The following is a 12,237-nucleotide window of genomic DNA, read 5'->3' as shown; positions in this document are numbered from 1 at the left end:
TGCTGCACTGTCGTAGTAGTCCGTCCTACGCCCAAGAGTTCCGCTGCCCGTGGGCCCTCCAGTCTCGAATACGCCGTAGTGCGTCCACATCATCAGTCACGATAGCTTCAGCATCAATCATGGCTATTGCTGCTGCCCAGCATCTGTGCACGGTGATGAGTAGGATGAAGCATCGACGGCGGTATAGAGGTACAGGTGAGTGGGTAGCCAAGGGATGTACTTGGCGTTCTTTAAAACAGAGAGGAACAGGAACAGTGCATCTCTTCAGTCAAATCGATTTGGACCTTGCTAGTAGCTTTCAGTGCTGGGAAAAGTTGCCTGCATGTGCGAAGGCGGGTTTTATGGCGACGATTCGGGGTGGAGGAGGGCTACATGGCAGGTGAGTATGCTACTCAATCCCGATTTGCTTCCCAGTCACGCCAGACATTTCTCAGACTGGCAACATGGCTCAGGAGTGTCCGTCCGCGCCAGAGGTCGCCCGGAAGGGACGGTGGAAGGACTGACGAAGCTGTACCGATATGCCTGTCTACAGTATACAATCCGCTTTCTGGTCATTGCAACTCCGCTCCCGATCCGCTCCCCTCGAAACTTTCCAATGCTCAATCTAATGATACATTCGTACTGGTTTGCGGCTTCCCTCAGATCACGCGCTCAGTCCCGGCCACTTCGGCGGTTGAGCTCTCGTGGAGGCTCGTGACGGCAGCGCACATGACGTGCTATTGTCGTATTGTCCCTGCATACCGTCATCCGCACTCAACCACTACTCTCACTCATCCCGAAACTTCAGACAGACCACTTAGTTGTAGCGTCTTAGATCTCAGGCTTTCCCTCTCCCACCCAGGACTTAGCTGCCGCGCCATACCTCAAACCTCAGTGCTAAATCCGCGAGTCCGGTCGCCGGCGCCACTGGAGCACTTCAACCTTGTCGCCCTCTGTGGGAGCAAGCTCTGCGCAATAGAGCCCTATTAAGGCTCCTCCATACCGGTAAGGCCCCAACAGCGTCAAATGATCCTCTGTAATCCATCTCCCCGCTCCGTCATGCTAGACAATCGGAACGTCACGAGCCGTGAGCATGCTAACAGACGATATTGACAATTTCCAGACCGAGACTGGAACCGTTTCCTCAACGAAAAAGCCGAGAGGTCTCTGTGAGACCGACTGCTTTTGCCATCTCTCAACATTCTCGCGGTGTCAGAAGTGTCCGCGACACTGCATCCAAGCACTTTTGTTATGCCTGTCCCAGGACCGTTGTACTGACGAGTTCTCCCTGAGCTTCAACGGTTGCGGCTTGGTCATCTGCAAGATCTGTCTTGCCACTGAACTGGACCCCAATCACCGTGGGTTTCGCAAGGTCACGTTCACTTGGACTTGAGCTGAACCCGCATGTTACCATCAAGATCTTCAACCTCACGTGCGCCATTGGACCCTTGGATTTCCACAGCCTGAACATAAGATCTACCTTCCAAATTGGCCATGGCTTCTAACTACCCGGTTCAGCCTCACCCTTCGAGGCACACAATCTATTCCGGATCGCAGCGTCGGAAGAGACCTGTCGAGGAAATCGATGTCCAGCAAGTACGTATCAGCAAGGGAAGCAACCACAAAAGCCACTCTGGATTCCGAACTCACCATGAAGTACAGCCAAGATTCACCGATCACCGCCGGCTCATTCGAGTAGCACCCCGCCCCATGCAGGCTGGACACTCGCAAAGACGTCCACGTAACGTTCACCCTTCCTGGCACTCGAGAGAGCGTCCGACCATGGGGGAGTCGTCATCGCGGCGCAACGTGCGCTTCGAGGGCCTCTCACCTGAGCCGGACTCACCGTCCAACATCGCGGAATTCCCACCCTCGGGGCAACCGTACGCACAGGATGACATGGAAGACGATACGGAAGACAGCATGGAAGATGGTATGGAAGACAACATGAGGGATGGTGTGGTGGATAGCAGCCTGTACTTCACCGAACCCGAACACGTTCCTCCGCCGTCTTCCCAGCGGAACGGTTATGAGAGACAACACATGTCGAATGGCGGTCCTTACTACACCAGGGGACATGCTAAACACATGCCAACCAACCATGCCTTTGCTCGAGGAAACTACTTACAAGACCCAAACTATCCATCGAGAAACGGTTATCGATCATCACCGGAGCGTAGGCCTCGAGAGCGCGGGCGCCACGTGGGGCAACTCGGAAGATCGAGCCAGAAGGAGGCTGCTCGCAATTACACAACATTTGAGGATTTCTGCAGCCAGGCTTTATCCGCAGCATCCCAGGGAAAACGGCCGCTCAACCGTCAGCAACTTTCGCAGCCTGAGGTCATCGACTTATGCAGCGACGACGACCAAAGAGAGGCGTACAATCGCACTTCCACGGGCAGTCGCCTTTCAGCGAAGAGTGGCCGTCAGCACAACCACATCCAGCGCCAAACCAACGGGCTTGGATACGCTACTGATGCAGAGTACCAACCTAGGCACGACAGAGACCGGCCAAGAAGTCGAAAGCGTCCCAAGAACGATCTCAATCTTGCAGTACAGACGTATCGCACGGACGACGAAGGCTTGACGACAAAACGCCAGCGCAGTCCAGAGATCTATTATCCCTCTCGGCCGCCGACGATACCAGTGAAGCGTCAGCGCCGTCAGCAAGACGAATATGACGAACCGATCCCCCGCCCAACCTACCTTCCTCCCGCCACTAGCCACCGCCAGGACCGTCCCGAGCAGCGCCAGAACAGAAAAGCCCCCTCTTCCGGCAACGAGCTCGGCTACAGCCACCGTCCAGCCACGCAACCCTTCATGGACGAAGACTCGGAAGAAGACGCGCGGCCGTTGCCCGACGACGAGAAGGACGACGACGACGACGTCGCCTCGATGGCAGCGAAGCAGAAGAAGCATGAGACGGCGAAGAAGAAGAAGCTTAGACAAACCGCCGCCAACTATTCCGACGCCGGTCCAGCAGCTCGCGACCACCCAGCCCAGAATGCAGCCAGCGGTGCAATAATCCCGAAGATCAAACCGTCGTCGCGGGATGATGACGATGACGAGCAGCAGCAGAACAGCTACCCTGCATCTGCAACGGCGCCCGCTGATCATCCTGCAGCCCAGGGGCGCCCGTACGTCGCGTCCGGCATCTCCCTCAGCCAGGCGCTCCGCGAGCAGGCGCGAGCTAAACACATGAGCAGCTCGCAGATCACCGACAGTGACGTGGAGACGACGACCGCCGCCGCCGCCGCCGCCGCGCCTTTGATAACAGCGGAGGAGGGGTATGGTGCCAAACCGGTGTCGGCGTCGTCTTCGCCTTTCCGGACGCCGAAGCTGAAGCCGGTGCCGATGCCGAAGATGAGGATTGCGCCGGTGCCGAGGCTGTTGAAGCTGCCGCCGCTCAGGGCGGGGCTGCCGGCGGTGGGGGAGGAGAAGGGGGGTGGAGGGGTTGTGGATATCTCCAGCGCGGAGGAGTCGAGCAGTGATGATGATGATGATGATAGCGACGGGGAGGGAGATGGGGGTGATGGTGTTGGTCCGCGGCGTCTGACTGGCAAGAAGCATGGAGAAGCGGAGGGCGGCAATACGGCGACTGGGTCCGCTATGTCTTTTCTTTCTTCTCCTTCTCCTTCTCCTCCTCCTTCTTCTTCTTTTCGTCTTCCCCCTCCAGCAACGGCAGCAGCAGCACCACCACCACCACCGTCATCGTCATCCGCGGCGCCCACGCCCACGCTCATGCCCACCGCCCGTCGCGAACGAACAAGCAACGCGGCCATGATCAAAAAACTGCTCAAGCAACAAGGTAAAGCGAAAAAGAAGGATCCCCCCTCCGCCGCCGCCGCCGCCACCTCCACCTCCACCACCACCAACAACAACAACAGTCAGAAGAAGAAAACGAGACCCTCCACAGAAACCGACGACGCCAAAGAAGAAAAAGCCGCATGGCAGCAAGCCCTGGCCGCTCTAGACGCCGACACTGACCCAGCGCGACGACGACAACGACGTCGGCAGGAAAACGGGGCTGCTGCTGTTGATGGTTCGCAGCTTGGGGTTGGGTCTGGGGAACAGCGGCGGCGGGGGGACAGGGAGGGTGGGGATGGTGAGGGCGATGATGACGGTGATGATGCGAGATCGGCGTTGTCGTCGTCGTCGTCCGGCGGCAGCGGCAGCAGCAGCGAAGTCGAGCGGGAAGACGTGATGGCGGCGATTGAGGAGGAGAGGGAGCGGGAGAGGGGGAAGAAGGAAAAGGAGTTGCGGAGGAAGAGGATCGCGTATCATGAGGCTAGGTTGCGGCAGGAGAGGGAGAAGGAGATGGGGGCGGATGGTGGTGGTGAGGCGGGGACGAAGGCTGGGAGGAAGGAGAAGAAGGTGATGAAGAAGAAGAAGGGGAAGAGTGTGGCGGAGAAGGGGAGGGAGGGGAAGAAGAAGAAGAAATCGAAGAGTGAGGAATTTGTGGAGGAGGAAGAGGATGAGGATGAAGTGATGGACGAGGTTCTTGGGGGAGTTGAGCAGGGGCTTGACGCGGCGAACGATCTCCTTGAAGATGCTGACGGCGACGGAGGACAAGCAGCCGTCGAAGTCAACGGCGAACTGGGCGACGACTTTGAGTGCCTTTTTAACGAGCCGTCTGATGAAGGTGCCGGGCAGCCCGTCACTGGCCAGGAGAATGACGATAAGGAGAGCCATGTTGAAGCAGGTAAAAGTACCACAACAGCCTCAAGGGATCTAACATCTCAAGATCCCGTTGACGAAAACCTGCAAAAGCCCGCGAACGAGGGTATTAATCAACCTAGTTTCGGAGGTCCCGCGAGCTTACAGTCCATGCTCGCAAATGCGACGAAGGAGCCTGCAAAGGAGCGCAACGACGATACGAGGAAGCCTACGAGCGGCAGTGCACGCGAGGCTGCCCAGCGAAACGCTTTAAGGAGAGAGCAAGCACTTGCAAATGGCCCGCTCAAGAAGCACATTCAGCCAGTACCGTCCAGTAAGCCGAAGGGCGCTTCGGGGGCAAAAAGCAGTGCATTCATTCCCACCCCAAAATCCAAGAATCAGAGCGCCTCCCAGGCCCAACGGAAGCCAACGTCGAACTTCTTGCCTCGCGAGAGCGATCTTTTACCTGCAAAGGCCTCTAAGAAGATGAGTAGCCAGACAGCCAACGTTCCTCGGAGGCCGGCAACGGCTCTTAACGATCCAGATTCCGTGAATTTCGGTCCTCTCGTCGCTGACAAGACGCCGTCTACGCCCTTATCAGTACTCGAGGAAGAAGACGACAAGCAGCTCCACTTCTGGAAGGAAAAGGGTCTCAAGTGGGAAGAGATCCGCATCCTGTACGCCGCTCGAACCGGCAAGAAGTTTTCGGTCGCGGGGCTCCAGTACCGGCTTAAGCGCGTCCACAACCGCTGGCCAGATCTCACCAAGGACAGAGCGGACGAGGGGAAGAAGGATGCGGAAAAGGAAAAACAGGAGGAGCTCCAGCAGCAGCAGGAACAACCACCGCCATTGGGCGGCAAGAAGTGGGACCCAAACGCGTACGAGCAATACATGGCCAACCAGCAGGCCCTGGCCGACTTCCTGACCGACGGCGAGGAGGAATCATCCTCAGACGCCGACGAAATCAACGACAACGACGACGCGCTCCACACTACAGCTAGCCGGCGCCACCAACGCGCCGCTCTCCCCAAACCGACCCGCAATCCTCCTCCCACCAGCACAACAACAATCCCCTCCCCCGCCCCCCTCGCCGAAAACGAAGTCTGGTTCGAATACCACGTCACGCGCCAATGCTGGGACCCCTCCCGCGAGGACCAATCCGCCGCGCCCGTCTACGCCGTCGGCGGGCCGGGGCCGGCGCAGGCGCTCCACACGCTCCGCGAAGCCAACGCCGCGGCGGGCGAGGAGATCCAGCGCGCCCGCTTCGGCGTCGAGGGCGTGAGCGCGGGCTGCAAGAGCTTCTCGTGCGAGACGGACGCGGAGGGCATGCATCATTACCGCGTGGAGCACGACGACGCTGCGGGGAGGGCGACGGTGCGGGTCGATGTGGGGAGGTCGTTGAGAGCGCCCGGGGCGGCGGCGGCGGCGGCGGCGGCGACGAGGCCGAGGGTGGGGAGACAGGGGTGGTTGGGGACGAGGGGGTGGGTGGCGTGTGTGGAGGAGGTGTGGAGGGTGGAGAGGCCGGCTGGGTGCTGTTGTCGGCGCCGTCGGGATGCAGGGGGGGATGGCGGTGGCAGCGGCGATGAGGGGGGCGGTGATGGCGGCGGGGACGACGACGACGACGGTGACGACGACGGTGATGGTACCAGCGGCAGCAATCGTGACGATGATGGCAATGCCGATGCCGATGCCGATGCCGCTGCTGCTGCTGCTGCTGTTGCTGCTGCCACCTTCCCCAGCCACGACGACGACGACACCACCTTCGACGACCTCTTCAAGAACATCGACGACCTCTTCGCCGACCCCGAAGACCCAGTCGTCGTCGTCGAACCATCTATCCAAACTCACCACCACCACCAAGCCGAGTCTCCAGCTCCACCAGCACCAGCACCAGCACCAGCACCACTCCAACCTCAACCTCCCAACCAACAACAACAACAACAGACCCCGACCCCAGACCCAGACCCTCACACCCAAAACAACCACCACACCCACACCCACACCCACACCCACACCCCCTCCCCCTCCCTCGCCACCGAACACACCACAACCACCACCACAACCACCACCCGCCGCCCCCGCATCCTCGGCTTCTTCACCGTCCCCGACGCCGCCAACCGCGAAGCCGCCGCCGCCCTGCTCGACGCCGTCTGCCCGCGCACCAACAGGCGGATCGACGCCGTCGAGGCGCGCGAACGGATGCGGAAGGAGTTGGAGGAGAGGGTTGAGGCGTTGGCTGCGTTGGCGGATCAGGGGGAGGAAGGGGGGGAAGAAGGGGGGGAGGAGGAGGAGGGGGAAGGGGAAGAGGGAGGGGAAGAGGGAGGGGAAGGGGGTGGTGGAGGTGGAGGGGAAGGAGGCGTGTTTGAGTGCAGTGTGGAGGTGGAGGAGGATTATCGTCGATGCGAGGGGGAGGGGGATGGGGGCGAGAGGGGGAAGGTGGTGGAGGTGAGGTCTTGGGTTGAGGAGGTGGGGGTGGGGGGGCCGAGGAATGCGTGAGTGGAGGGGAGTGGGAGTGGAGTGGAGAATGGGGAGGAGGGGGTGGCATTTATATGAGAGATTTTGGAGAGGGTGTGGTGTGGTGCTGTGCGAGGATCAGATCTCTCAGCTCTCTTTCTCCTTGGCATGGTGGTGGGATTGCTTGGTCTTGCCATTTTTCTTTTCTATCTATCTCTCTCTTCTTTCTCTTCTTTTTCTTATTCTTCTTCTTCTCATCTCAGCGGTCGAAAGGTTTAATGGTGCGTTGGTGTGCATCATTCGGATTTACATAGCCGATTGCCCGGTGCCTACTATCCGACAAAGGCTGAAGCGATGCTGGACTTGACTAGGAGATTTGAGCGAAGACGTCGCGGTTCGCCAGAATGATGGTTTGCGATGAGATTTGCTAGCTCCTTATGAGATTACGGAATTTACACCTACAGTGGCTGTGCGTTTGAGAAGTGTCGTCCATGAAATGATCGTTTATGTCGGGTATCTTGGCCACACGCTGACTGCCCAGGAATGATAATTTGACATGAGAGCAAAGCAGATTGGGAGCAGACCCGATCGTTCTCGCTGATGGTGAAACGGCTCGATGAATCCCCTTTTCGGCATTAGCGGAGTCTTCACGTTGAGTCGAGGTTTCAGCATGGCAGATACCGCTTTCAGCCTCGCTCTTGTGGCCCCAGAACATTACTTCATGCCATCCGTCGACGGAGTCGGCCAGAGTTTTTAAGTGGCCGTACGTGGCCGGCAACAGTCCCTTCGGCCTCCTGAATAGCACACGCTGTCAACGATCGGATCAATACCGAAAACGACGGCTGGCTCTGCGCCAATAACCTTCTTCGTGAACCCCTACGGTTTAATTAATGGTTTTTCATGCTTCATGTCATCTATTAGCTTCCTAAATGATCGCCAAAACTTCGCTGCTCATCCCCACATGCTCCAAGAATAAAAGAAACAATGACTGATTAAGAAGCAATCGCATTGTCAACAGTTTCGTTCTCGGCCGGCCCGAATCCTTTCCCTTGCCCGCGGAACACGTACCCGGGCGGCCTCCAATCAAACAAATCCAATGCCTCGGTGCTCCAAGGCCCAACATCCGTGTCTGCAACGGGCGAAGGCGGGGTCATTTCTCGGTCAAGCCCGCGATTCACTGCCACGTTCAGGCTGATGGAGCGCTGCAACGGTCTCTGAGGTGCAAGACGTTCTTTCAACTTCTCTTGGCCCGGCTGTCTGGATTCATCGAAAGATTCTGATGCGGCTGAAGGCCTCTTTGTCTTATCGTTCTCCGAGAGCGCTCGTCTGGATTGTGCGAGAGGATTCTGACCTTCTTGAGCCTGTATGGCTTGGATCCTGAGGTCTGGTTTATGTCGATTCGATGTCGACCCGGTGGCTGGCAGGCGCTTTGTAAATGGCTGAGTTGGGCCTTTGTCTTGTTTGACTATGCCCTGCGGAGCGAGGGTGTTATTCAATTCCGCTGGAATAGGTGCATCTTGGTTTTGGACTTCAGTATTGCCATCCAATGGCGGAACGCATCTTTCGGGCTCTGGAGGCGAAGACTGAGTGAGACCGTTCTGCAATTTGCGAATATCTGAGGGATGTTGTGGCCTTCCAAGACTTTGCTGGTTCTGTTCATTAGTAACGAATTTGTTTCTTTGAGGTTTTTGTGCCGCCCCGTTTTGAGGTCGCCGCTCTTGTGCAGTAGGCCTCCTATTTGGCTCCGCATCCTGACAGAGCAGCATCTTCGGCCGGGGGCCTGAAGCCAGACGCAGTTTTTTCGAGCGTTTTGGGGGTTCTTCCTCCCCTGGCTGCTCTCCAGTTCCCGCAATGGTCTCTTCCATGAGTTCGAAATCTTCCTGAATGCGAACCAATCTGCTCGTCGTATTGACCGGAGGTGAAGATGTTGGTAGAGTGGTAGTGGGAACTTGCGGCGTAACCACCTTTTTCCCCCTAGAGCGCACTACAGGCCTCACAATACCGGGCGGAGTGTTTGGCATCGTCACATCGGATCCTGGCTCCAATTCCTCGGCATCCGATATGAGATCAATCAGCTCTCCTGGGGGGTTGTATCCTGCCTTTGACGTAAGAGGGGTGCTCTGGCAAAACAGTTCCCTCCTTTCAGGCGTCCTTCCTTGCACATGCTGTTCTCGACCTTTTGGCACCGGTGTTCTTACTCCCTTCACAGCACTCCGTGTCTGCTCCGCCTCAGCAACCCTCCGCCTCTTCGCAGCCCTCTCATTTGCCGCCCATTCATCCGCTTTTTGTAGTTTGTCCTGCCTCTCGTCGAACGGCGACCTTGTGGAAATGATAGCTCTTCCGTGCGGCCCCTTTGGGGTCCCGAGTAGCTGGCTTAGTGGCCTGTGTCGTGGAGCGGCATTTGCTGTCAGGCCAGCGGTCCGCACGCCTGGTGTGGGCAACCTCACGCTGCCCAGAGCAGGCAGTCTCACATTCATCGGGGCTGGCTGTTGCTGCGCGTCCCTCGGTTTCTTTTGTAGGAGCTCGGTCAAGTCGGTCTGGGTTACGGCCACTGGCTCAGCGACCTGCACGATAACGCCATTCTCCAACGTGAGCTCATCGCCATCGTCGAGGGTGTCGCCACCCTTCCAGTGTGTATCGCCGATGTAGTTGCGCGGCTGGTCATAGACCATGACCCGTTTGTTGAATGTATGGAACTTGAGGAAGCCGTCTTGCCATCGTTTCTGCTTCCGGCGGAGGTCGTGTGTGTACAGACAGCGGAACTCGTGGACGGGGGCGGTGTTTGCAGCGGTTGCGGACTGAGCGGTACCCCGAACTGTACTCCGAACGGTAGACATCATCGTTGAGCGGCGATCTGTATGTACATTGTGCGTGGTGAGCTAGACAAAGTGCGGGCGACGCGTGGAGGAGAGTGAAGCGCAGGTGGACGCGACGCGTCGAGTCGGGTGTGGTAGGCAGCGCGCCAGCATGTGACGACAGCGGCCCAAAGGCGGTGGCTAAGGCGGGAACTACGCGGCGACGCTAAAGTGCCGAACTCCCAGAAGGAAGCGGCAGGGGACCCTTGCTGGCCCCGCGGCAGCTTTGCCTGCTGCTCCATTCCCTCCACGTACGCCGCACTTCTCTTCACAGCCGCTTGTCTCCTCTCCACTCGCTTGCGCTGCCGCTGCCGCCTTCGAAATCCCCACTCGTTTCACAATTGCCCTGCGGTCGCAGCCATGCAGCGCATACAGCGCAAGGTGGGCGTGTTCACGCCCCACAGCGAAGATGACGCACAGGTTGCCGCAATGCTGGCTGAATTCAAGGAGGTCGATCAGATGCTCGGAAAGGCAAGCCCGCTACCTCGCCACTCTCTAGCCAGCACCAGCTAACCCCGACGGTCGCGCAGCTCGTCGACGCCACCAGCCACTGGAGAGAAGCATGGGCGCATATTCTTACGTACCAACTGCACGTCGTCACCGAGTTCGAGGCCATATACAAGCCCATGGCCGCTGTTGGGGATGGGGAGCCCAACGGTCGTGTCCCCGCTGAAACCCCGCACGAGGTCCTGGAGCGCAGCCGCCGCATAAACCAGCTCTACGATGACCTCAAGAACGACATGATGGAGGAGGTCAGCATGATTGACCGCCGCTTGATCAAGCCGGCGCAAGAAGCAAAGCAGACCATCAAGCCCATGCACAAAGTGATACAGAAGCGGGAGGACAAGAAGGTACAGTCGAGACACTCTTCGGCGTTTCTGGTAGCTGACAGGCTGCGTAGCTGGACTACGAACGATACAAGGGCCGCGTGGAGAAGCTGGAGAACCAGGCCAATCGCTCCGCCCGCGACGAATCTGCCCTGGCCAAGAACCGCATCGATATGGAGCGTTGCGAGGGCGAGTTTGACTCGGCTGACAGGCACTTGCAAGCCAACCTTCCAAACATCGTAGCCGCCGTTCTCTCCTTACTGCCTTACCTTCTGGCATCTCAGATCGAGATCCAAAACAACATATTGGGGAACCTTTACACCGTGCAGCATGAATTCTGCCAGGATTACGGCTATCCATCGCCACCCCCCGATATGGCCGAGATCGTGTTGGAGTGGGACGCCGTCTTTACGCCTCTGCGCAAAGACATCGAGACCAATTACCAGCTTCTAATGCACACGAAGCTTGTCCACCAGCCTATGGAGCTGCCCGAATCTAGGCACGGAACCGTCACTGGCCTGAACCTGCGCAACACGGCCACGGACAAGTTCAACAACCGCCCGCGCATCACCGGCCGCCCTTCATCGAGCTCCCACCAATCTCACCACTCCCACCAAGGCGCTCTCCCCTCTCCAGCAGAAGAGGAAGAGCAGGCGCCACCCAAGCCCCCCCGTCCGCGCAACAGCTTCTCCAACGCGCCGCCCTCGCCCGACCCATCAGGCCCTCCCCCGATCAACCTTGCATCCCGGCCCAAAATCCCAACAGCAAGCAAGCCCCGCATTGGCAGCACATCCTCAAACACTTTATCGCCCTACGATGGCGGAGCCCGCCGACCGTCGTCGTCATCGTCCATCGGCGCCGGTGCCTATTCTCCGGGCAGCCCGCGGAACCAAAGCAACGAGTACTTCAACGGCGGCTCCTCGCCCGGTCGCATGCTCACCGCATCGCCTCACACCAACGGCGTCGCCACGCCGCTGCAGGGCATTGCCGCCGGTATCGGCGCCAAGAAGAAGCCGCCGCCTCCGCCGCCGAAGAAGCGATTGGCCAGCTTCCAGAAGGAAGACTACGTCACGGCGATGTACGACTTCCAGGGACAAGGGCCGGGTGACTTGTCTTTCAGAGAGGGCGATCGGATCAAAGTGTTGAAGAGGGAGGGCGACAAAAAGGTCAGCTGGTGGGAGGGAGAGCTGAATGGTATGAAGGGAAGCTTCCCAGCGAACTATACCGAGTAGTCGCGGTGGTCTCTGGGAGAAGGCATGAAAAGGTAAAATGTATAATCTGAATTTTGGGTGTCATTGGTTGTTGGCGTGTGGGTAACTGCGTTATCTTTCTTTGCAAAGGGCACCGTACAATAGTGCACTGGACTAGTCTCTGGAGTTCTCACAATGTAATTTAGTGTTGGGTTGGCGAGCAGATGCGGTCGCGGACCCTGTAGACGTGGCTTTTTTGTGGGAACATCGGGGATT

At 58.3% G+C, this 12,237-nt stretch overlaps 3 protein-coding genes across 3 annotated transcripts; 2 read left to right on the top strand and 1 right to left on the bottom strand.

The window, feature by feature from the left end:
- Positions 1–1,761: 1,761 nt before the first annotated feature.
- BKCO1_13000157 (uncharacterized protein) lies at positions 1,762–7,131 on the top strand (the record flags this gene model as incomplete). The annotated part of the gene is made up of 1 exon (XM_020270881.1): positions 1,762–7,131. One exon carries the CDS (start codon positions 1,762–1,764, stop codon positions 7,129–7,131), a length of 5,370 nt encoding a protein of 1,789 aa, XP_020132340.1.
- A 950-nt stretch (positions 7,132–8,081) lies between these two features.
- On the bottom strand, positions 8,082–9,929 carry BKCO1_13000156 (uncharacterized protein; the record flags this gene model as incomplete). The annotated part of the gene is made up of 1 exon (XM_020270880.1): positions 8,082–9,929. The coding sequence occupies one exon, from the start codon at positions 9,927–9,929 to the stop codon at positions 8,082–8,084; it is 1,848 nt and encodes a 615-aa protein (XP_020132339.1).
- A 375-nt stretch (positions 9,930–10,304) lies between these two features.
- Positions 10,305–12,003, top strand: BKCO1_13000155 (sh3 domain signaling protein; the record flags this gene model as incomplete). Its single annotated transcript, XM_020270879.1, has 3 exons — positions 10,305–10,394; positions 10,475–10,795; positions 10,846–12,003. The coding sequence occupies 3 exons, from the start codon at positions 10,305–10,307 to the stop codon at positions 12,001–12,003; spliced, it is 1,569 nt and encodes a 522-aa protein (XP_020132342.1).
- Between the last annotated feature and the right edge of the window lie 234 nt (positions 12,004–12,237).

Source organism: Diplodia corticola (genome assembly GCF_001883845.1).
Source record: "Diplodia corticola strain CBS 112549 chromosome Unknown scaffold13, whole genome shotgun sequence".
Lineage (NCBI taxonomy): Eukaryota > Fungi > Ascomycota > Dothideomycetes > Botryosphaeriales > Botryosphaeriaceae > Diplodia > Diplodia corticola.
The sequence above is the reverse complement of the archived record's forward strand: the minus strand, read 5'-3'. Positions and strand labels throughout refer to the sequence as shown.